Genomic DNA, 24,273 nt, shown 5'->3' with positions numbered 1-24,273 from the left:
ATGACAATTTACACATACAGGAGGGGGAACACAGGGACTCCCCTCATGGAGTGGACGTCCACAGTCACCACAGAGAGGGGCCTGGGAACAGCGGGAAGACATGTGGCCAAAACGCAAGCACTTGAAACACCTCATAGGTGGTGGGATGTACGGCTTCACATCACAGCGATAGACCATAATCTTAACTTTCTCAGGGAGGGTATCCCCTTCAAAGGCCAGGATAAAGGCACCAGTATCAATACGATTGTCTTTAGGACCCTTCTGAACACCCCGAACAAAGTGAACACCCCACCGTCCGAGATTGTCCCGAAGTTCCTCATCAGTTTGAAGGATGAGGTCCCTGTGAAAAATCACACCTTGTCCCATATTTAGAGACTGGTGGGGGGGTAATGGACACAGGAATTGTGCCAAGATGGGTACAGGCAAGAAGGGCTGCAGATTGGGCAGCTGAAGTAGTTTTTATCAGCAACGAACCCGACCGCATCTTGCTCAGGGAGTCCACTTCGCCAAACTTGTCTTCAATGTGTTCCACAAAGAATAAAGGTTTGACACTGGTGAAAGTATCTCCATCAGTCCTGGTGCAAACTAGATAACGGAGGAAAGGTTTTGCCCCTAGACGACGGGTCTGACCCTCTTCCCAGGGAAGGCCGAAGGGGCAAGAGAAGCAGCACTTGAGGAATCAGTTCCACGCAGAGAGACGGCCGCAGAAGAACGGCCAGAGTTCTGGACCTGTATGCGTTTCATTTGCATAGCGTCCGCCCTGATACCACCCACTCCGATCAGGGGTTCTCCTCACGGGCGCCACCCAGCCACAGCAAGGGTCGTCTGGCACGGCGGCCATTGCCGAGAGTTCCGATGCTCCAGGATGACGAGCAACCACTCCAAGTCATGCATGAGGAGGTCACAGTTCAGGTATCAGAAGTGTGATCCCTGTGTGTTCAGGGGGCTCAACCAAAAGGGTACATAGCGACCCCACCACACGGGCTGGCTACCGTGCTGGCTATGCACCCTAGTATCAGACAACGATGTTAAAGAAAAGGTGGAATGTACTAGGAGGGCGCACGTCGGAGACACTAGGTAAGGTGCTCTTCCCCAAATGGCTCACACTACGGAGGAAAAATTTTGTAATGAAGGTCAAACCCCAGAGGGGGACCAAGGAATGCCAAAAGGAGGAGATGATTATGCAACAAAGCCAAATTGGAAAACCAACAGAACCAGGAGGATAGCGGGGCCAACATAAGCAGGGACACCAAGAGAGGGAGAGGAGAGGGCGATGGGAAAGGAGCAAGGAGGGGAAAGGATGGGAAGGGAAAGGAAATGCAGCCCTGGAGAAAAAGAAGGCTGCAATGGCTCGGGGCCCCGTGCTTGCCACGCACGTATCCACAAAAGAGTTGTGGACCCCCTGGGGGGAGTTGCAAATGTGATATCAATGTTTCGATCAACATATATGCATGAAAGGCATTTGTTCTTATTACGAAACAAAGTAAGTTACAAATTACACAGTAACCCGAGTGATGAAAATCTGAGAAACTCTGTATGGCTGCATGCCAACTCTTTTGTACCAGACATAAAATTTATTATGTTGCCAGAACACCAAAAATGCTTAAATAATACTGAAAATTTTGCAGTTTCCCTACTTCCCTCTCAAGACTGCAATCAAGTGAGAGAGATCCACATGGATGGAAGAGGTCCACATGCATGCAGAGTTTTTGGCTGTCCCTGGCAAAGAGGATTAACTGTGTTGATCTATGCTAAAGCAGGCACTTCAAGTGAAGTAATGTGAATTGTTGTTCTCCACTAAGTGCCAATACAACCTCAGAAATATACCTTTCACCTTCTATGGAATACACTTTCCCATCCTGAAATGTAATATCACCCAAAAGCATGGGAAATAATGTAAGAAGCAAAGTACACCTAATGTGGGACCCACAGGTGCCAAAATGCATTACATGTAAGCATGGTCAAAGCAACAGCAGTAGTATTTTTCCAATGTCCTCTACCATCACCCAACCTGTACTCACTCATCCCCCCCCCCCCTTTCCCAAAAAAAAAATCCCTTCTTTCTTTCACCACCATATGTCGTGTGTTCAATGTCATATGTGGAAACTGAAATGATAAATCAGTATCTAAAGATCATTACTAGATGGTATATAGTCCAAGAAAAAATTTTGAGTATCAATGTTTGCCAATAAACTTTGAAAATTGTTGTAACAGCAAAACATTAAATATTTGATTTTGTGAATGTACATCACAAAAACACCAGAAAAATTAAAAAGACCAAAAAATCTGTGTAATAAGTTACAACCAGAATACATTTCAGGGCAAGAAGACAGTTTAAACAGTTTCTGCTGGAGCCACAAAGAGTCCTGTAAGTACTGACACAACAGCTTACTCCATTAAATTTGGACAAGGCCCTCCAGCAACACCAAACTTGAAATATTAATTATTTTACATTATTTTAACATAGGTTACAAAGCTACCTGTTTTTATGGAGAGGTCTTACAACCAACCAATTACTTTAATTTTAAAAGGGTAGCAGCTAATTTAATTTTAATTTTCATATTATTCCTAATGAGCATTTTTGAATTGTACTTCCCATTTTTACGTAAAAAATGTTCCTCACTTGTAACATGCTGCCCAGTCTAAGCTCACGTCTCTACCACCTATTCCTCCCAGGCCCCTCACTATGCAGAGCTTAGTTCTGAACACTAACCTGCCCATTACTTTAATGCCAACATAGCAATTCATGTCATTGGATGTTGTGTGTTACACTATAATTGACCATTTGAGGTATGACATTTTTTAGACGCTGTTATGTAGGTGATCATACAGTAAAACATTCAGCTCTTTTTATATATTTTTCATTTTTGTGTTTTCCAAATTTGAAGATGGCTCCGATAGCTAAAAAAATTCTTAATTATTTGTGTCTTTCCGCAACTGTGAGAGAAATAAATGAAGCGCTATAACTCATTAACAATTGTTCTGTATCTAACATAACATCTCCACCTTTACACAGTCACTATCACTTACAGGGAGAAAAGAAGGACGTGCATTCCCAATCAGCTGAATACACTACAGCTTCATGTGTATACAGTTCCAACAGAAAATGGTGGTGGAAATACTTTATGTACAATTAATCCGCCTGATCAAGACAGAGACGAAATGGACCTATAGCAATAGTGATGGGAGTGATTTACCTAACTGAGTTTGGACACATTTGTGCACAGCTTCAGTTGAGGGAAAAAGATGTTCACACAAGTTTTATGGGTCTCTAGTCAGAATCTGTTGACTGCAGCTTGATGTATTTATAACAGTGTCATATAGAACAGATTCAAAAAGAATTGCAATATTTGATGCTGAATCCACGAGTTGCTTTAAAAAAGAACTCCAAGTAAAAATAAAAACAAAACTTTATAAAATGGCTACAGCACCTTACAATCCTTATACTTTATACATTCTTATTTCTAAAAGTAAAGGCAAATATATACCTGTGAGAAACTTTTTGAGACTGTGATAAAGTATTTACCTGAAGGCTTTTTCTGCAAGAAATCTGAGATTCTCTTCTGTCAAAAAACGCCCTGTAGCTGCTTTGAATTTCATATTGAGAGCATCTGAAACTTTTGACCACGGTACTTTATCTGGTACTGCAAATGGTATTCTTCCGGGTTCAGCAAAAGCATTGTCCCAAGTAACAGTAGCATGTGCATGAGGTTCTTGATTACCGTGAACAATCACAACAACAGGTAGCGAAAGAGTCCACACCTAAACATGAATTTACGAATATGTAAGCAAAAATATGTAACAGGACCAAAGACAAGTAGCATAGCTGTGTATGTCATAGTACCTGGAATACAAGCTCTCCACCACCAACTGAGAACTGTGACTGGAAAAGCAATGAGAACTTTTCATCCATTACAGATTCTGTACCTTTCTTCTCCGCACGTTTTATTTTTTTAAGCTGCATATTTCTAAACAAAAGAATGATGAATTTTCTGTTAGTGAACAAAATTATAATCAAAACTATGTAGCTGGTATTGTTCAAATTAAATAATTTTGTAACTGACAGGATGCGGAGTTGAGGAGCAGTGTTGTTGACTTGCAGCCAGCCACTCAAAACAAGGCTTTGCATGACCTCCAAATTAGACAACACAGCAAGCAAATGGCACTCAAGAAACAACTATGATTGGCTGGCAGCAAACCCCTGCCACTTGGCTCAGTGAAACGTCATTTACAAAGTTATTTTAATGAAAATTTATTTGGTACTGTCCAAAACTACTTCTAAAGTAATATACAGAAAGATGCCACCATAAATGTAACATTTCATTATGGAGAACAAAGTGAATGATTTCACTATTCTTACTTGTAAGGGATCTCTTAAACTGCTCCTACCTGAAGCTGACAGAAAGTTGTCTCGTAGCCTGATGGTACTCCATGGTACCAGTGTTGTTCAGAATTTCACCACTAGCATCACCTTTTGAAACTTTATCACTTTTTAAAAGTGCATTGGCTTGTGCTTCACTTATTATTGTCACCCTCACCTTCAAAAAAGTTACAGTGTTAATTTAAAGAAAAATCTATTTGAAGAAATAACTGGAATACTGCATGCAAATGAAACAGAAGAAAATTTAGTATGTATAACACCTAACCCAAGAGCCTCAAACAGATTTTTTAAAAATAAAATGAACATCAGTAGTATAATGAAGTATTTTGCTTACAAAAATTATATGAAAGGTAACATCACATCCTTCAATCTGAAACTTATAAAAGTAACAGTAGCCTGATTGCTGTAGAAGCTTAGAAAAGAAATGCATTCCTATTAACCTTGAACGGAAACACAGAAGAGTGACAATATACAGTGGTAATGTAACAACAATGACAAACAAACAAAACAAGACTTCTCAGATGTCAAGAAAAGTATTTCAGTATAAAAAGTAATCCACCACAATGGGGATACCTGGAGTATTACGTGGAGTGAAATGTAAGGAGCAGGTGTACATAAAGGACAAAAACAGCAGAACAAAGTCCGTAAAATATACAGAATCATGAAATAGTGTTGAGAAGTGAGATATGATTGAAAGGGAAGCAGAAGAAGGAGAGAAACCTACAGAACACACTAACAGTTTAAATTAGCATTCCATTCCATTCTCCCTTATACTGCAGTGTCTTTCTTTGACCAGGAATGATAGTGATTTTTCCATCTAATGATAAACTTCCAAGAAGACTACTTTTCTACATTAAAAAAAAAAGGAAATATCTGGTTATGAAGACTTGACATTTAGTGATGTTTTGTTTGGATTTTTGGATCTGCTCCACCTTTTTGTTTTAAGATCATTTATGTGTCTTCTACTTCAAAAAATATTAGTAGCCCAAGTGTCAAATAAAGCCAGCTGAAACAAAAAGCTATATGATGCGATATAAGAGAGTGATGCAATGACACAGATCATCAGGAATAGAGGCAACTCTCATTAGTAATGAAACACCAAGCCGATTCAATCAGTCTACAAATCAGTCATTCTATTCAGGCAGAACAAGGTGTCATCAGTCTGGATTGAATACATTCAGTGTATCATTTATGAATTTGCTGAATTATACAGAAATGTGAAGGACATAGGGCTCACAGCATTATGCATAGAACCCAAGTTTTTTTTATGACAACGGACAGTCTCTCAAAACTTGAAAATCCAATGGAGTTCCCACAGAATGACGAAATCCTCACAATGTGCTACTGTGCACTGACTGACAACGATTTTATGTATCTGTAACACATCTGACAAAGCACTATGACAATGTCATATTAAATTAGGAATCCCAAATTAATGGTTTTATGAACATTGAGTTTGAATGTAAGTGTATTTAGAAAACTCTTTTCAAGTGCAAAATTAGCTCATATTATGTGTATTTTCATTTACAGGCTGAAATTAAAACATTTAGTTTCCCACACAAAAAGAAGTATGTAAGTGACAGTTGAAGAAACTCATCCTTTTGAACCTCTCTTCCTCTTATCTCACAGCACTTGCAAGAGTGGCTTGTTTGTATGCTGTTAAGAACTAAGCATGTACATCTAATAATTTAGCTGCTGTAGATGTCACAGCGCTAGTCACTGTTTTGTAACATGTTTTATCTTGCTTCTCCTAGTTAGTTAAAAGGTCATACTTTACTATCACCTCTGCATAATAGCAAAATTGTTTTGCACTTTCATACAAAATCATTTCTGTGTTGCTAACAATTGCAAATGTACCTTCTTTCTTGTCAGAATCGAAAGCTATGTTTTCTGCTATTATATCTTGTGTTCTACTGCACAACTTCTTAGCTGCATCACGTGTAACAATTCTCAAAACACGCCCCCCCCCCCCCCCCCTCTCCCGCACACAAACACACATTTTAGAGAGAGAGAGAGAGAGAGAGAGAGAGAGAGAGAGAGAGAGAGAGAGAGATAAGGAGTTTTTAGTTTTCAGCTCTGAAGATGCACTTCACTGTCAATTCCTATAATGGTGTGTGCATAAGATAGGTGGTGGTGGCACAATGCACAGTGGTGGCAAGGAACAGCCAACAGCATCATTCTGCAGTATCTGTTTGTAGTATGCACTTTGGGGTTAGTGTAGAACTTTTAGTGTTGATTTCCATGTTAGTTTGGGTATGATAAAGGTAAATAGTCACTGTAGCGTTCATTATGAATGCCCCTGGCCTAAAGCTAAAACAAGACATGTATTTCTATACGAAATGACAGAAACTGTTTTCTGAGCATATACATGTTTGAAGGGAGAGTCAGAAACAGAAACACCAGCCCTGTGTGGACCTTACCCCAGCATTGCCAGTTCCCGGAGTAGGCAATGGTTAGAGTGTAAGGCATGGGACAGAGACGAAGACCACACTGGCAAAGCCACAAAGCATGCTCCTTCTCTCTTCATGCAGATGCATTACACAGCAGCCTTCTTAGTCACATACCATTATAGATGCCTGTGTACTACTCAATGCCACATCTAACTAAAAAGGAGAGGTACGAGGGTTGTTTCACAAATAAAGTTCCCAACTCTGTACCCTTACCATGCATGGTGCAATGCGAAATCTGGCAACACCACCATGTTTGCTGGATCCCCCACCACCGATTCCAACAACCAGCGTGGCCCTGCAATGGTCAGTACCGGCCTGACAGCCATAAGCCATGGAGCCCGTCGTCACCGCCATGTGTGAAATTTGTGCGGTCATCCAATTTTTGCACGCAAGAAAGTTATCACCTGTAGAAATTCATCGGCAATTGAGTGAAGTGTATGGGGAAACATGTATAAGCATTCAACATGTCCGCAAATTTTGTAGAGAGTTTGCCAACGGCCATATGGACGTCCACGACTAACAACGAAGCGGGAGGCTGTCGATCTCCAGTGAAGTTGTGGCAAAAGTTGAGCAAATCCTGCTCGAAGATCGGCGAATCACCATGCGGCAACTGGCTGCTCAAATTTCTGAGGCTTCTGAAGCTTCAATTGACAGCATATTCAATGAAAAGCTAGGCTACTAAAAGGTGTGTGCACGCTGGGTGCCGCACATGCTTTCAGAAGTCCACAAACAGCAGCGGATAGACTGCTTGTAAGTTCTGGAGTGAATGCGATGAGAATAAGGAAGACTTCCTTGATTCTATTGTTATGAGGGATGAATCGTGGTGCCATTACGTTACTCCGGAAGCAAAACTACAATCACGCCAATGGAAATACACCGAATCGACACCAACAAAGAAGTTTAAACAGCAGCTGTCAGCAGGAAAAATCACAACATCGGTGTTTTGGGACCAGCGTGGTGTACTGCTCATTGATTTTATGCCTAGAGCAGTCTGTTCCAGCTCGTCGGCTCCGTTGTGAGCCGCGGAGCGCTCCCTGCTCCAGGGAGCCGTGTCGCTGTGACCATTCAAGTGGGCCGGCACGCGGGCACGTGGCACGGCTGGCTGAGGCAGGTGGCAAGGCAAGCGTTTTGATGTGCCAGCTGCGTCTTACAAGATAGACAACCTCATACTCGTAACTGCTAAGACGTGGTGACATGCTACACCAGGAAATACGAAGTTCAGTAAATAAATAAGAAACAACTGTTTTACAAGTTATTGCATACTAAATTTATTGGGCTTCTGTAGCTTGACATTTCCTTTTCACTACAAGCTCAGAAATATCAGGCGTAAAAGTGTTCGCAGCGATTATGCGGAGGATGGCCTTCATTGTTGCATCCTGAAGAAACAATCGTTCCTTACTTTTTACTCTTGTCATTGCTGAGAAAAGCTGCTCACAACTATACGTAGATCCAAACATGCACATGATCTGAGCGGCATTGTTGTGCAGCTTGGGAAATGTTTTTTGCTGTAATGAACGATACCATCGTGAAAAATCCAACGTGTTGTAGTACCTCTCATTCAACAAAGTTGAATTTTGCAAATCAATAATCTCCAATTGAAGTTACGATGACAAGTCATTGGGGGAAACTGAAAAGGAAGTGCTGAACATCTTAAGTTCCATTTCCAAACTAGTGAGGCCTCGGAATCGTGTTTCAAACGACGTGATGAGCTGCTTTAACTTTGCTTGGTAATCGCCGAAGGTAGTACCTTCACGTAGTTTTTAAGAAGCAAAACGATTGAAGACCGTTAAATGTCCATTAATCTGCCTCTCAAATAAACGCAACTTTTCCATGAACCCTTTGATCTGGTCTGGTATCGTTTTTCAAACGAGAAGCAAAACGTTGGTGACGCCCGATCATTTGTGGTGCACCGTCTGTCGCTACTGAATGGAGCTTATCCCACGGCAAATTCATATTGTCCACTGATTCACAAACAGCTTCAAAAATGTCACGTCCTGTTGCGGTGTAATCGAGTGGTACCACATCCAAGAGTTCTTCAGTTACTTGCAGTTCCATGTTGACACCACGCACAAAGACTGCAAGCTGAACACAGTCCGATATGTCGGTGCTTTCGTCAAGCGCTAGCGAAAATGCAACAAAGCTCTCCGCCTTTTTCCTGTTCCTCTAAATCCGATACCATGTCCAGGGTTCGACGAGAAATTGTTTGTTTCGACAGGCAAACCCCTTCAATTGCCAGCACCTCCCTTGGAAACAAACATTCTGCAACTACTATCATGCACGATTTTACAAGTGGCACCACCAAAAACAGCTTCCCACTCGTCGCATAGATGTGAGCCACCCTGTAGTTTGCTCGAATTGCAGATTCAGTAGTGTTTTCTCCGCTCTCATTCACCTGAAAATTATAAACGCATTACAGAACACGAGTTATGTCACATGTTTTGATACCCTCCGTATTACGAAACCGTTTTTAAACTTACGCCTCCTGGTATGTCGTTCTTAAGCCTGGCTACCAGTTCTCTGCGTGCAACGCTTTCTACCTGATCGTAGTGCGCTGCGTGAAGACGTGTATAATGCCGCTGTACTTCGTACCTCTTCGCATAATTAAATATTTTATGACATACAAGACACTGCGGATGACCATCCCTCTTAATGAATAGAAAGGTATCCTCCAATAGAGGTACAGAGTTCCCGCGGCTAGTCATAGCTGTGATTGAACACAGATTATTGCGTCAGTTGCGGCTGCATGCGGCCAGGGGGCAGTCAGTTCGCTTTCCCCCTCCACACGGGCTCCGAGCAGCCACAGTGAGCGCTCCGGCTCCCTGGAGCTCGGTTGGATCAGCCTGGCCTAGAGGGACCACCATAAACTCTACAGGTTATTGCGAGTCCTTGAAAAAGCTCAGATGGGCAATCCAAAATCGTTGTAGGGGAAAACTCAGCAAAGGCGTAAGGCCTGTCCACATGTGTCACAACAAACGAAGGAGTTAATCGAGAAATATGGCTGGGATGTCATTGACCACCCCCCCTTACAGCCCCGATTTGGCACCCAACGATTTCCATCTGCTTCTGAAATTGAAGGAGCACCTAGGTGGTCTACAATTCCAGACGGTGAAGGAGTTGCAAGAAGAAGTTTCCAAGTTTCTCAACGGGTGGGCGGCGGACTTCTTTGAGGTGGTAATGCAAAAGTGGATTACTCGACAGAAAAAATGCATAGAAAAAAATGGGGACTATGTGGAAAAATAGCTTAAAGATCAATGTTTCCAAGGGTGTAATCGTTTTTTCGAATAAAAAATTCCTTGTGTCTTAAAAAAAATGTGGGAACCTTATTTTTGAAACAACCATCGTATCTCTTCACATACACAATCATAACAACTTCTGTGGGCAGTGCCAAAATTATTCATTAAGATATGAATATTATAATTACAATATACATAAAAGTAGTAATACTGCACGTGATACTCAAGAACTGTATCTTCTGTTTCACTTCATTTATCATATGGTGTTAGTCTAGGTCTGAATAATATGCAACTATAGTGCTTTTGGTGGAAATTTAGTGAAATGAATACATAAGCTTCCTGTCATATTTCCAAGTTGTTATCAATAACATTGTTCTCAGTTTCAGCCTTATATTGACTGACAAGTGTGGATAAGGAAGAAGGGATAGAGTTTAATATCCCAATCCAGTTAAGAGCATTACAGATGGAGTACATGCTTGGATTACAGAAGAATGGGAGAGGAGGGAGGGTGGGGGTGGAATCAGCTGTGGATCTGTTGAAGGAATCATCTTGGCATTTGCTTATTATTTATAAAACCATAGAGTACCTGAATCAGGATGACTAAACATGGATTTCAATTTCATTCTTACCAAATACAATTGAGGCCTCGACTGACATCTCTGCCCAAACTCTTTGTCTTTAAATATGTCTGCTTGTGTCTGCATATGTGTGGATGGATATGTGTGCGTGTGTGCGAGTGTATACACGTCCTTTTTTCCCCCTAAGGTAAGTCTTTCCGCTCCCGGGATTGGAATGACTCCTTACCCTCTCCATTAAAACCCACTTCCTTTCGTCTTTCCCTCTCCTTCCCTCTTTCCTGATGAGGCAACAGTTTGTTGCGAAAGCTTGAATTTTGTGTGTATGTATGTGTCTGTTTGTGTTTCTATCAACCTGCCAGCGCTTTCGTATGGTAAGTCACATCATCTTTGTTTTTAAATATATTTTTCCCGCGTGGAATGTTTCCCTCTATTATATTGAGAAAGATATTTGGTGGACAAATAATAATTTAAGAACCTGAAGTTAATAAAAGCTCACAGGAAAGCACACTGTGGAAGATAATTGCTAATAGAAACTGGAACTGACTGGGAGAGAGAAAAAACAATGTTCAATGCAATAAATTGACACTGATGAGAATAAAACTGGATATGAAAGAGAGAGGAACTTTAAAATGACTATATTTCAGATAAGTCAAAATTATTTTTAGCGTGAATGGTAGTGTCCTGCTTTAGTATTACAGGTATTTAGAGGGTTAAAATTCATGAAACATTTTTTACTTACACTCAAAGCCTATTTGTCAATCAATATAACTTACTATGAAATGTGTCATAGTTTTTAGATTTAAGACTGGTATCTACAAAGTCACTGCTTATGATTTTAATACAAGATGTGTGGGTATCCATGTATGTATCTATCTATCTATCTATCTATCTATCTATGTCCGGATCCTGCTCCAGCTACTGCCAGGTCTGGGTGCTGATGAGTCCTCTCCCACCACTTTTCTTCCTCCACTTGCTGACGGATCACAGTTCTCCTTTCTACAGATATTCTCAACTCCCGTTTTCCACTGTGTTCCTGGACGCCCTCTAGGACTTTTTCCATCCATCTTTAGTTCTTCCGTAATTTTGAGGAGTCTCTACCCACACATCCTCTTAACATGCCCGTACCATCTTAATCTCTTTTTTTTCCAATTTCTTCTCTCATACTTTTTTGTTTATGGTCCTTTCTAATACCTACATTCCTTACTCTGTCCATTCTTTTTTTTCCCCCCTTAACTGCTCTGAGAAATTTCATTTCCCCTGCTTGCAGTCTGCTCCAGTCCCTTTCTGTCATCGTCCATATGTGACAACTGGGAAGTAATAACTCTTATGCATAAGGAGTTTTGCTTTTTCTGAAACCTCCTTATTCCAAATCAGGTGTTTTATTGTTTCGTAGAAATTGCCTCCCTTCTGTAACCTACTATTAATTTCATTGGTTATTCTTCCACCACTAGATATTTCACTCCCTACATAAGTGGAACTGTCTACCACTTTGAGGGGTTCTCCATTCAAAGTAATATTTCCGTTGATTCTTTTGTCTCTTCGAAATACCATTACTTCACTCTTATCTTTATTTATTCGTAACCCATACTTTTTCATTATTTCCTTCCACGCATCAAGTTAAAACTGTACATCTACCTCTTTATCGCCCCATATTACCATATCATATGCAGAAATCATCTTTTTGTCTTTTTCTTTTACTATATCTTTAACTGCCTATTCATTCCCTCCATCACAACATTAAAAAGTGCAGGAGATAGAATACTTCCTTGTTTAAGTCCCTGTCTTATTTCGAAGTATTCAAAGTTCCCCAATGGTGTTCTAATTCTACAATTGTGTCCTCTGTACATTATCTTTATTACATTAATGTGTCTTCTTCATTTCTTCCCAGACTCTTTCCCTGCTAACTGAGTCATATGTCTTTTCTATGTCTATAAAAACTATTATCGCCCTTTTGTTATATTCCCAACTTTTTTCCACCAGTTGATGGATAGAAAATATCAGGTTGACTGTGCTTCTTCCTTTCCTAAATCCATGCTGGTCTTCACTCAGCTCCTTTTCTATCTTTTCACTTATTTGATTTAGTAAAATTCTTTCAAAAATCTTGGCTGTATGACTCATAAGGGTTATTCCTCTGTAGTTTTTACAAAGTCTATTATTGCCTTTTTTGAAGATGGGAACAATGTCTCCTCTTCTCCAATATCAGGTATTGTACTATTTCTCCACACACTTGATAGTACTCTATACAGCCACTGCATTCTCACTGGACCAGCTGCTCTCATCATGTCCACTGATACTTCATCAGGTCCTGAGGCTCCCCCCCCCCCCCCCCCTCAATTCATCTTCTTCACAGCTATTTCCATTTCTTCCCATGTAATTTGTCCTCATTCTGCTTCCCAATTTCTCTCAATTTCTCCATCATTTATTGCTTCCTCGTGTACCTGCTTCTCAGCATTTAACAGTTTCTTAAAATTATCTTTCCAGAGATCTTTATTCCCTGGATCTCCAATCACAGTGCCATCCTCTGTTTCCATCTTTACTGATACTTCAGATGCCTTCCTTTTATTTTTCATCATTTTATAGAACATTTCCTTATTCCTCTTCACATCTTCAAGTTCCTGTTTTTGTAGCCCATTTCTTTGCTGTTTCCACTATTTCTTTGCACTTCTTCTTTTCCTCTATATATGTTTTATGGTCCTTGTCATTTTTAGTTTTCCACCACTTTCTCCATGCTCCATTTTTTTTCTTCTAACTGCTTGGATTGTGGTATCATCATGTGTGGGTATAAGTTTGTTTAATGTTATTTTGTGGTATTTGGGGGACTCACAGTAAGAACAAATAATTCACTTTTGGTTTTATAAAATTACAATCTGCTAAAACATGCATTAAGTGAAATACCACAGGACAGGGAACAATGGGGGAGGGGGGGGGAGGGGGGGTGGGAGGGAAACTGAAGCGGCACATATAAACAGTTAGTTGTTTCCCACTTTTCAACATTAATCACACACTTCAGTTAACATTAATTTCACAGATTTCTGGGTGTTTCTATACTTATGTCTGATTACACTTAACTATATTGGTGCAAGACACCTATACTGGCATAAAACATCACACACAACTAGTCATTAGAGAGATATAAATTAAGCATAACAGCTCCATTTATTTAAACAGTGATTAAATGATTAAGAATCGTTTAAGTGAAAATCAGTTTGGGGAGAGAAAAAAAAAAATGGAAAGTTGTGGTAAGTCCTATGGGACCAAACTGCTGAGATCATTGGTTCCTAAGCTTACACACTACCTAATCTAACTGAAGCCAACTTACGCTAAAGACAACACACACACACACACACACACACACACACACACACACACACAGACTCGAACCTCCGACGGGAGCAGCCGTGCGAACCATGACAAGGCGCCTCAGACCCCGGGTGGCAATCAGTTTGGAATCCATAACACTATGGAAACCAGAGAAGCCTTATTTGCAGTGAGTATTTTGATACAAAAATGCCTACATATGAATCAAGATGCAGTGCTGGAGCTCACTGATTATGAAAATGTTTCTGACAAAAATGAGACATGATAACTTTGGGAGTCTATTGGATGAAAAATCAAATAGACCAGCAGTACATTCGAATAATTAAAAACTTTTACTGGCAACAGACTGCTATTATCAGTTGCAACAGAGAAACATTAGAAGATATTAAGAAAATGCAAGGAGTAAGACAAGTGTGTGGTCTGTCAACATTCATATTTAACTATTGTTTGGATTATTATTAACACCATATTCACTGAAAGAGTATCAAAATATAAATATCTCAGCACTTAAATCAATAGTAAATTTGACCTGACCCAGGAAATTGACAGCAGACTTGAATAAGCTAGAGTTGCCTTTTTTAAGATGAGACTTTTCCACCAACTGTATTTTAAATTTGCAACTTAGATTCCAACTGATTAAATGTTACGTAATCCCAGTACTCTTGTATGTAATAAAGTCATGAGCAATTAATAAGGCAACAATGAAGAAGATTGAGCCATTCAAGATGTGGTTATATCGATGAGTGTCAAAATTCCCAGGACACAAAGAATTACCAATGAAAAAGTTCTAAAATGAATCAATAAGAACAAGAAAATGAAGAACACATCATGGAGAAAAGTACAATATTCCAAGACTCATAATGCAAGGATAAGTTATACGGAAAATATCAGCAGGAAGAAGTGTACATCATGGCTACAGACTCTGAAAGAGTGATTCAGATGCACTTCCCCACAGCTGTTTAGGTCCACAAGGTCAAGAATAATGAAAACATCCTATAAACAGAGAAAGTGCCTTAAGGGGATACGGAATCGCCTATCCCTGCAATGTTAAAATATGCCTACTACAGGCAACATTTTCTCACAAACTATTGGAGACAGAGAGATAAAAATTTTTACTGTACGTGCATTGATATGTTATAACAATCCTGAAACAACAGTTTATTGTCAAAGTATTTTCTTACAGAGATATTTTACATTTATTTTTAAGTACATTTTTTTCCATCACTTTCTACTAGATTATCACCCCTAAGTCTTTTGTAAATCAAGTAATTAAAAAAATTGTTGTTTCCGCGTGTAAAAGAAACCCATGTGAATATGTCATAAAAATTTCAGGCTTCTAGGTTCACCAGTACCTGAGATAATGTTTCTAGAAGAAGAAAAAAGCAAACTTACGGGAAATGGAGAAAGAAGACTAAAACATTCCTGATCCATAGTTAATACCCCCTTCACAGTCTTCATAATCATCTTCAAGTCTTCTTGTGGCACCCCTCTGCACTTGTCTTGCTTATTTCACTAATGTCTTGATTATATTGTCAACATGCCTTAGTCTGTGCTGATCTAAAGTCAACATAGCACGTACTGTGCAGGAAACAACATGCAAATTCAACTTTTGAAGGACCTGGCATTTAGTTATATTCCCAAGATTGAAGGTTGCCACAGCATCAGACATACCAAAATGTAGTGTATTAATTCCGACAAACACTGTTTTTGGGAGACGATGCCATATCACACTATTCAAGCACTCATTGGGGTTCTGCGTTTTTCCATGAAGACATTTCATCAGAAGACTTCTGTCAGCCAGATCTCTGAAAATGGTCTTTATTTCTTCCATGATGGCTAATGGTAGACTGTGGTGGTGAATGTATTTTTCTCCAGTTGCTAGCCCCCAATTGTATTTACACCAGCTTTGGGGCACAAACCATGTTCTGGATGCTCATCTGTGGATGCGGTGTGGAAATACAAAGCCCATATAACTTTCCTCATTTCTTCAAGATTGCCTGTATTTTGCCTGATTGCAAGGCCATAGCAATTCTGAATGTGGTCTATTATGGAATCAGTCAATCTTCCTTTGCCATGAAAGGCTTTCCCATCATCTAGTTTTTTCCCCTTTCATAACTGAACTTATTTTAACCTTCTCAGCCTGGTTCCCATTCTCTTCTGCACAAGTCCTATACTTCCAAGTTTGCTTATATTTACACTGTTCCCATATGCTTTGCTTTCCAAAACTTCTTTGAATGTTTTAGAGTCACCATCTCCCAGATACTTGACATAGCTAACATTATACCACTCTGAAGAGTGGCGAAAAATTTTTTTCACCCCAGCAACCTCCATGCCACCACTACTACCATAATAATCAGCAACAGAGTAATCACTATGTTCAATTTTCAGCCTGTCTATGCATCTACAGTATTTAGACATTATTGCAACATCAATAACTTTGCCAGTGTCAACACTAGTTGCTGTTACACCATTTTTGGAGGTGTGGCCCCTTTTTTGCCATGTGCCATCAAAAGCTATGAGAGGTCACGATTGCCATCATTTTATTTCACTACTTCTTCCACAGCTCATTGCATTGACTTCTGTGCTACATCTTCAACTGCAGCTCCTAGTACATAGTTGTAACCATCAAACTTTGAAGGTACACTTTGAAGATTTAGAACACCACATAGCATATCACCAGCTGCTTTGCCCTTACCAATTGCTCGAAATCCATAAACTAACCTAATATTTACACTATAAAGTTCAGTTTTCTTGTATCCATTATTTACAGTTACTGAAGCAGAACTTGGAAACTTACAGCTGTACTTACAAACATTGCATATTAAGTTAAACTGGGCAGCCAGGCCAACATGGGATTCTACTTTCAGAGAAACGTTTCCTTGACATTTTTTTGCAGCACACACTGTTTTCAAGAGCTTTGCACAATATATTCGTATCAATGAGTTCAAAAACTTCTTTCCCTTTATCAAGTAAATTATATTTCTCTCCCAAATCTCTTGGTTTTTTGTGAGAAGCACTGTTTTCATTTGGAGTAAGTTCATTTGGCAGATCAGTAGTAAGTGGACTCTCATTTTCCAACAGTGATGATGATGAACTGCTTTGCTTTGCTAATGAATCATCATTTCTTTTCTTTTGCCAGTTCACACACTTTTTAAACACTTTTGCTCTACCTCTAAGCATTTTCACTATGAAAAATGAAGCATTAAATACAAAATAACTCGACAACAACAACTTTCACATAGCACACTGTTTACAAACAATCCCGTCACAAAGTCAAAGAGTAATTTGAGGAAACCAGAGGGGAAACATTTTCGGACAAATAGTTTCTAAAGAGTCGCTGGAAAGTGGGATATTTGAATTGAAGTCATATAAATGTACTGCCAAAAAGTTTATGTGGTCAACCATGAGAGACATGTATAATTAATGCACAATACCCGATCTCACAAATCCATAAAAATAAAATTGTTAATTTTAGTAGAGCTATGTATGATACGTCATTTTAAAGAGGGAACTTGGCGGAATATAATATGTCAATAAAACGAAATTTTTTTTTTTTTTTTTTTTTTTTTTTTTTTTTTTTTTTTTTTTTTCCCCAAAATCCGATTCCGGATCCCCTTAAGGAGAAGATTGTCAACTCGCAGATGACTTCATTTTTGCTTACAAATCTCCCAAAAAATATTTGAGTATATCCAGCTATTCTTTTTTTCTTTATGAACCTAACTTGAAAACTTGTATCAAAATTGATTTGATTTGTTGTAATGATGCGCAGTATTTCCCATGAACAGCAAGGTATATCTATTGACTGAGCAAGGGATATTTACCACAATGTAAGAAATATTGCTTTCTACAACCAAGCAGCAATAGGCAGACTGATATCTCAAATCCATCTGATATTAAAGACAAACAGGGAACGAAATGGGTGACTGCATGGTTTTATGTCACAAACACAAAACAACCACTCACTCGCCACTATCCCTGAAAAAGTGGGGAGGCTGGTGTGTCTTAAAGACAAAGATAGTCATACCATAGGAGTAATTGCATTAGAAGGGTGCCTGTATACAGCAAGACTGACATATGGCTCCTGAAGAAGGGCAACAGAATTTTCAGTAATTACAGGGGACAACAGTCTGGAAGATTGGCTGGTATCTCCTCATAACATCAGAGACACGGGGTTACCATGACTGTACTGGTATTGGAACTCAACTGAAAGCAAGGGGAAACTACAGCCATTAAATGTACCAAGTACATGTAACTCTACTGTACAGTCTAATGTTGACCTCCTATAGGGGAAAATAATCCCCCCCCCCTCCTTTTCCCCTCCCAATTATGTGTATCTCCAGCCAGGGGCTATTCAGAAGGACGTCATCAGAAAATGAAATTCTATGGGTCTGAGTGTAGAATCTTTTGGTCATGCAGATACATTAGAGAACATGAAGAGGGAATGAGCAAGCTGAAGTAGGTGAAACTTGTGAAATGTAACGGCGGGACAAACAGAATTTTTGGCCATGATCAACACACAAATACGGATAGCTTAACTATAGTAACCCAACAACTCACCCTAATAGTACAAATATATATGCCTAATAACTGCAGATGATGAAGAGATTGTAAAAAAATGTTTGACAACATAAAAGAAATTATTCAGTACATGAAGCAAGCCAGCTGCAGGAAAAAGAAGAGAAGGATAAATTGCAGAACAATATGGACAGCAGAAACAAATGAAATGAGAAGCCACCTCACACAATTTTGCACAAAGTATAATTTAATCACTGCAAACATTTGGTTTCAAACTATAACAAAAGATTATATACTTGGAAGCGAATGGGAGATACCAGAGGATAAATATGGGACCTGGACAAGTTCCAACAATAAGAGCTTACTGAGAATTTAAAACAGAACATTGGGGAATGACTAACTGAAATACGCAAAACAAATACAAGAAAAGATGAGTGGGCATCTTTGAGGGAAGAAATAATGAAGGTGGCAGAGGAACAGTTGAGCAAAGGTAGAATGCCTATTACATATTCTTGGATATTTACGTGAGATTTTAAATTTGACTGATGAAAGGTGGAAACATAAAAACGTACTAAATGAAGTAGGCAAAAGGGAACACAGGTGCCTAAAAAAAAAGTAAAATTTGCTACAAATAGTCTTGCGATCAAGACCTTTTTTAGCAAATTTTATTGATGTACCTGAAATCAATGTTTTCCTAGAACAATATTCCAGAAAATATCTAAAAATAAATTTACAGACGGTGCAAACTGGCAAAGCAAGAAAGGCTAGAGTAGAAATACTAGACTATACAAGCACACACTAATACAGGAAATATGCATATTGCGTACCAGTAAACAAAAACAAAGGAAAACTTTGGAGAAAAGAGAAGCAGCTGTATGACCACTAACAGTTAAAGTGGCAAGCCAGTGTCAAGCAAAGGAGGGAAGTATAAAATAGGGAATGAATGTACCAAATGGCTACACAAGGGAAGCAGCTGAAGACAACATTATGGAAAAGAAAGTTCATGCATAAGAGAGGGGAAGGATGTGATACTGCAATAAGAATGTAATGCAGCCGTGGAGGACCTAAGCAAGACAAGGCGGCAGATATGGTTGACTTTCCCTCACAATTATTAACAATTTTGGAAGAACCAACCATTAAAAACTTATTACAAAAGGTACACGAGATATATGAGACAGGTGAAATATCCTCAAAGTTCAAGAAGAAAGTAATACATCCGATCTCCAGAAGGCACGTGCTGAAAGTTTTGAATATTACCAAATCATCAGTTTAATAAGTCATGGTTGCAAAATATTGATAGGAATTATTTACATCAGAATGCAAAAACTGGTAGAGGACAACCTCTAAGAAGATTAGTTTCGTATCATACCATACCATATTTCAGAATTAACAAAATGATAAGCAGAGTTCATCATGAAGCTGAAAAATTAAGCTACCAGACGCACATGAACTGATTTTTTTAATGAAAAGTTTCTTTAAATTCATTTGAGAAAGATTGCAGATCAGCCAGCTTGAGCACATTACCATTCATTCAGACTGTCAAGCGAACCTGCGGCTTCCATGCTAAATCTTACACCACAGGAGAAATTGGTCATGTGAGCTAGCCATCTCCCCTCCCTATAAGTCAGAAGTCAAGCGCACCACCTACCAAACTCTGCAAATCTAACTCCATATGAGATGGGCTTAAAAGAAGAAACATCTGCCGGCAGCCATTGGAGTTTGACTGCAGCAGCATCGTGGGGTATCAAGACTGCAGTTTATTGTTGTGCGATATTGCTGCTTGTATTGGTCAGGATTCCATGGCTGTCATGCAAATGTGGAATTGTTGGAGTTTGGAAGGCCATAGTCAATACCATGCAGGATTTAGTCCAGAAACGGGCTCATCTGCAGTAAGATAAGTATCCACTTGAACAGTGAGACAGCTGTACACCACAGTCTTTCTGTGGTCATTGTTGTGGAAGCAGACAGTTGCACAGGCAGTGGAATGTCCAACAACAACAGTGGACACAGAAGCAGTACTGCGACACATTCCCAAGTAAATCTCTGTTCTATATACGACATCAAGATGGGTGTATCTGTAATGCAGGGTCCGAGGAGAACAAACATTGCCAGACTGCATTTGTCATCTTCATATGGGACTGGTGCTTAGCTGGGTGGTATGGGGTGCCACCATACACACAATACAATCATCTCCAGTTCACATAGTCTGTCCTTTGTTATCAAGCTGTCTTGACCTACCTCCATACAGAGGGTGTTCGATTGTTGCCTACCAATCACTTTCTCCAGAAGTCTCAAACGCTGGAAACAACTGGTCAAGGGGTTACCAAGAGTGGCTTGCCATCACTCACCACCCACTACGATTGATGAACTCTGACAAAAAAATCTACTCACCAATCAGCGGCAGAATACACTCATAGAAGATAATGATTCTTCAGGTAGAAGGTTTGAAGGGAAAGAAAGTGGGTGAAGGAAAAGGTCTGGAAAAGTCTAGGAAAAGAGCTAGAGTTCAGAACCATAGGTCAGGGAGGACTTACCGGATGGGATCAGAAGGAAAGAGCACACTCTGCAAGATGACAGTCATGACCTCAGTGCCTGTTTCACCAGATTCAACATCTGGATTCTGTCCCCAGACACCAGTTTCTCAGAACTCCGCAGGTGTGAACTAGCACAACAACATTTCCTTGATTCTTGCCCCCCCACCTGGCCATAATTTACTTTAGCTTCTTCCGTCTCAGCATTTCTTCACAGTAAATTATCCTTTCTTCACTCCGTTTTAGTTTTCTAGGTCTTTCATTTTCTTACCTATCAACTTTTTGCCATCTCTGTCACACCTCAGTTACGTACAATGCACTTCACTTCTTACTCTTATTAACTCATACATGATGTTTTAGCAGTAATCTCTACCTTTCATATTACCCTGTCTTTCACTTTTAAGCTCACAGGTTTTCAAATCTTGTCTGGTGCAGTGCCCTACAATTTATCTTTCCTACTCATCCCATCCGGTAAGTCTCCCCTGATCTGCGGTTCTGGGTGGCTTTTTCGAACTTAACCCTTTTCCTAGACCTCTCCAGATGTTTTCCTTTGCCCCTCTTCCTTCCCCTTCAACCTTTCTGCCTGTGGCTCTGAAAGTCTGCCTAATTATAACCTCATTTTATGCCTGTGTTCTGCCACCACTTGGTGAGTAGATTTTTTTATCTATACAATTACATTATATATCTAAAAACAAAGATGATGTGACTTACCAAAAGAAAGCGCTGGCAGGTCGATAGACACACAAACAAACACAAACACACACACAAAATTCAAGCTTTCGCAACCAAAGGTTGCTTCGTCAGGAAAGAGGGAAGGAGAGAGAAAGACGAAAGGATGTAGGTTTTAAGGGAGAGGGTAAGGAGTCATTCTAATCCCGGGAGTGGAAAGACTTACCTTAGGGGGGAAAGAAGGACGGGTATACACTCGCACACACACACGTATCCATCCACACATATACAGACACAAGCAGACATATTCAAAGGCAAAGAGTTTGGGCAGAGATGTCAGTCGAGGCGGAAGTGCAGAGGAAAAGATGTTGTTGAATGACAGGTGAGGTATGAGTGGCGGCAACTTGAAATTAGCGGAGGTTGAGGCCTGGCGGATAACGAGAAGAGAGGATATACTGAAGGGCAAGTTCCCATCTCCGGAGTTCTGACAGGTTGGTGTTAGTAGGAAGTATCCAGATAACCCGGACGGTGTAACACTGTGCCAAGATGTGCTGGCCGTGCATCAAGGCCTGTTTAGCCACAGGGTGATCCTCATTACCAACAAACACTGTCTGCCTGTGTCCATTCATGCGAATGGACAGTTTGTTGCTGGTCATTCCCACATAGAATGCGTCACAGTGTAGGCAGGTCAGTTGGTAAATCACATGGGTGCTTTCACACGTGGCTCTGCCTTTGATCGTATACACCTTCCGGGTTACAGGACTGGAGTAGGTGGTGGTGGGAGGTTGCATGGGACAGGTTTTACACCGGGGGCGGTTACAAGGGTAGGAGCCAGAGGGTAGGGAAGGTGGTTTAGGGATTTCATAGGGATGAACTAAGAGGTTACGAAGGTTAGGTGGACGGCGGAAAGACACTCTTGGTGGAGTGGGGAGGATTTCATGAAGGATGGATCTCATTTCAGGGCAGGATTTGAGGAAGTCGTATCCCTGCTGGAGAGCCACATTCAGAGTCTGATCCAGTCCCGGAAAGTATCCTGTCACAAGTGGGGCACTTTTGTGGTTCTTCTGTGGGAGGTTCTGGGTTTGAGGGGATGAGGAAGTGGCTCTGGTTATTTGCTTCTGTACCAGGTCAGGAGGGTAGTTACGGGATGCGAAAGCTGTTATCAGGTTGTTGGTGTAATGGTTCAGGGATTCCGGACTGGAGCAGATTTGTTTGCCACGAAGACCTAGGCCGTAGGGAAGGGACCGTTTGATTACATTATATCATTTAAGTTTAGTTCAGCCTGATGCCCAGCTGGTTTAGAAACACTGTTGCTGCCAGCACAAGCAGATCTGTGCACTAAATTTCATGCCCTATACATGCCCAAATCACCTACCATTGTAATCAGGCCTCCTTCCTACTATACTGTGTATACACAATAAGTAAAATTTTGTTTTTGCTGTCCTTCCTGGTGTTACAATTTTAACTGCCAGCAACTTATAAACGTTTTTACTGAAAATGGCTAAAGGATCTAATTTCTTTATCTCAATTACATATAACCCTGCTTTTACGTTCCCAGAATTAACATTTTCCTACCATCTATGACATTTTGTATCATTCCTGTCAAATTTTCTACGTCCACAATGATAATTTGCACCCGACTTTGTGATAACATGTTTATAATTTTTCCACGGTTTATGCATTATCAAAAAGTGTTTGTGGAGAAAAAATGATGCTGGCATGATGTTGGCCGTCCATTAGTGTTTACAAATATTACGTGTTTAAGTTTCTTGACACCAGGGCACACTACTCGGCGGGTTTGAACCGGTAAATGTGTAAAAGTTGGAACAATTCTTGCCGTATCTCCTGCCGCTGCCAAGCTCTACTTGGCGTGATGGCTGATAGGAGTAACTAGGTTCATTCAAATAAAGATATTATGGCCAATCACAACCATTTCCAGACAGTCCCTAATGCGCAAACAGTTTCATGATTGTTGTGACCACATGACATCTTCGACAAAGAATCAATTTAATGATATGATTATGTCTGCTCGTGTCTGTGTATGTGCGGATGGATGTGTGTGTGTGTGTGTGTGTGTGCGCGCGCGCGCGCGCGCGCGCGCGCGCGCGAGTGTATACCCGTCCTTTTTTCTCCCAAGGTAAGTCTTTCCGCTCCCGGGATTGGAATGACTCCTTACCCTCTCCCTTAAAACCCACATCCTTTCATCTTTCCCTCTCCTTCCCTCTTTCCTGACGAAGCAACCGTTGGTTGCGAAAGCTAGAATTTTGTGTGTATGTTTGTGTTTGTTTGTGTGTCTGTCGACCTGCCAGCACTTTCATTTGGTAAGTCACATCATCTTTGTTTTTAGATAAAGAATCAATTTAGCGTGTTTTGGCATTTGGCCACTTGTAGTGCTAGTTGACACCATCATTCACTTTGCGTTGTTCAAATGTTTTTAGTTTAAACACAGCACCGGTTACATATTTTTTTCATGCTGAGAAAAACATATTTTGAGAATTTATTCTCTATGTAAAGTGCATTATTTATGTATGTACAGGGCTATTACAAATGACTGAAGCGATTTCATAAATTCACTGTAGCTCCATTCGTTGGCATATG

At 40.2% G+C, this 24,273-nt stretch overlaps 1 protein-coding gene across 5 annotated transcripts in view; it reads right to left on the bottom strand.

Annotated features, from left to right (window-relative positions):
• The window catches only part of LOC124613193 (signal transducer and activator of transcription 5B), a 146,501-nt gene that overhangs the window by 83,792 nt on the left and 38,436 nt on the right, over positions 1-24,273 (bottom strand). For all 5 annotated transcript variants that reach the window (XM_047141849.1, XM_047141848.1, XM_047141853.1 and 2 more), the window contains 3 exons: positions 4,390-4,538; positions 3,845-3,968; positions 3,527-3,762 (listed from right to left, as the gene is read on the bottom strand). In XM_047141849.1, the coding sequence (XP_046997805.1) occupies positions 3,527-3,762; positions 3,845-3,968; positions 4,390-4,538 (509 nt within the window). The remainder of the gene's footprint in view (positions 1-3,526; positions 3,763-3,844; positions 3,969-4,389; positions 4,539-24,273) is intronic.

This window comes from Schistocerca americana, chromosome 4, assembly GCF_021461395.2.
Source record: "Schistocerca americana isolate TAMUIC-IGC-003095 chromosome 4, iqSchAmer2.1, whole genome shotgun sequence".
NCBI classification, from domain to species: domain Eukaryota; kingdom Metazoa; phylum Arthropoda; class Insecta; order Orthoptera; family Acrididae; genus Schistocerca; species Schistocerca americana.
This window is presented reverse-complemented; position numbering and strand designations above follow the sequence as displayed.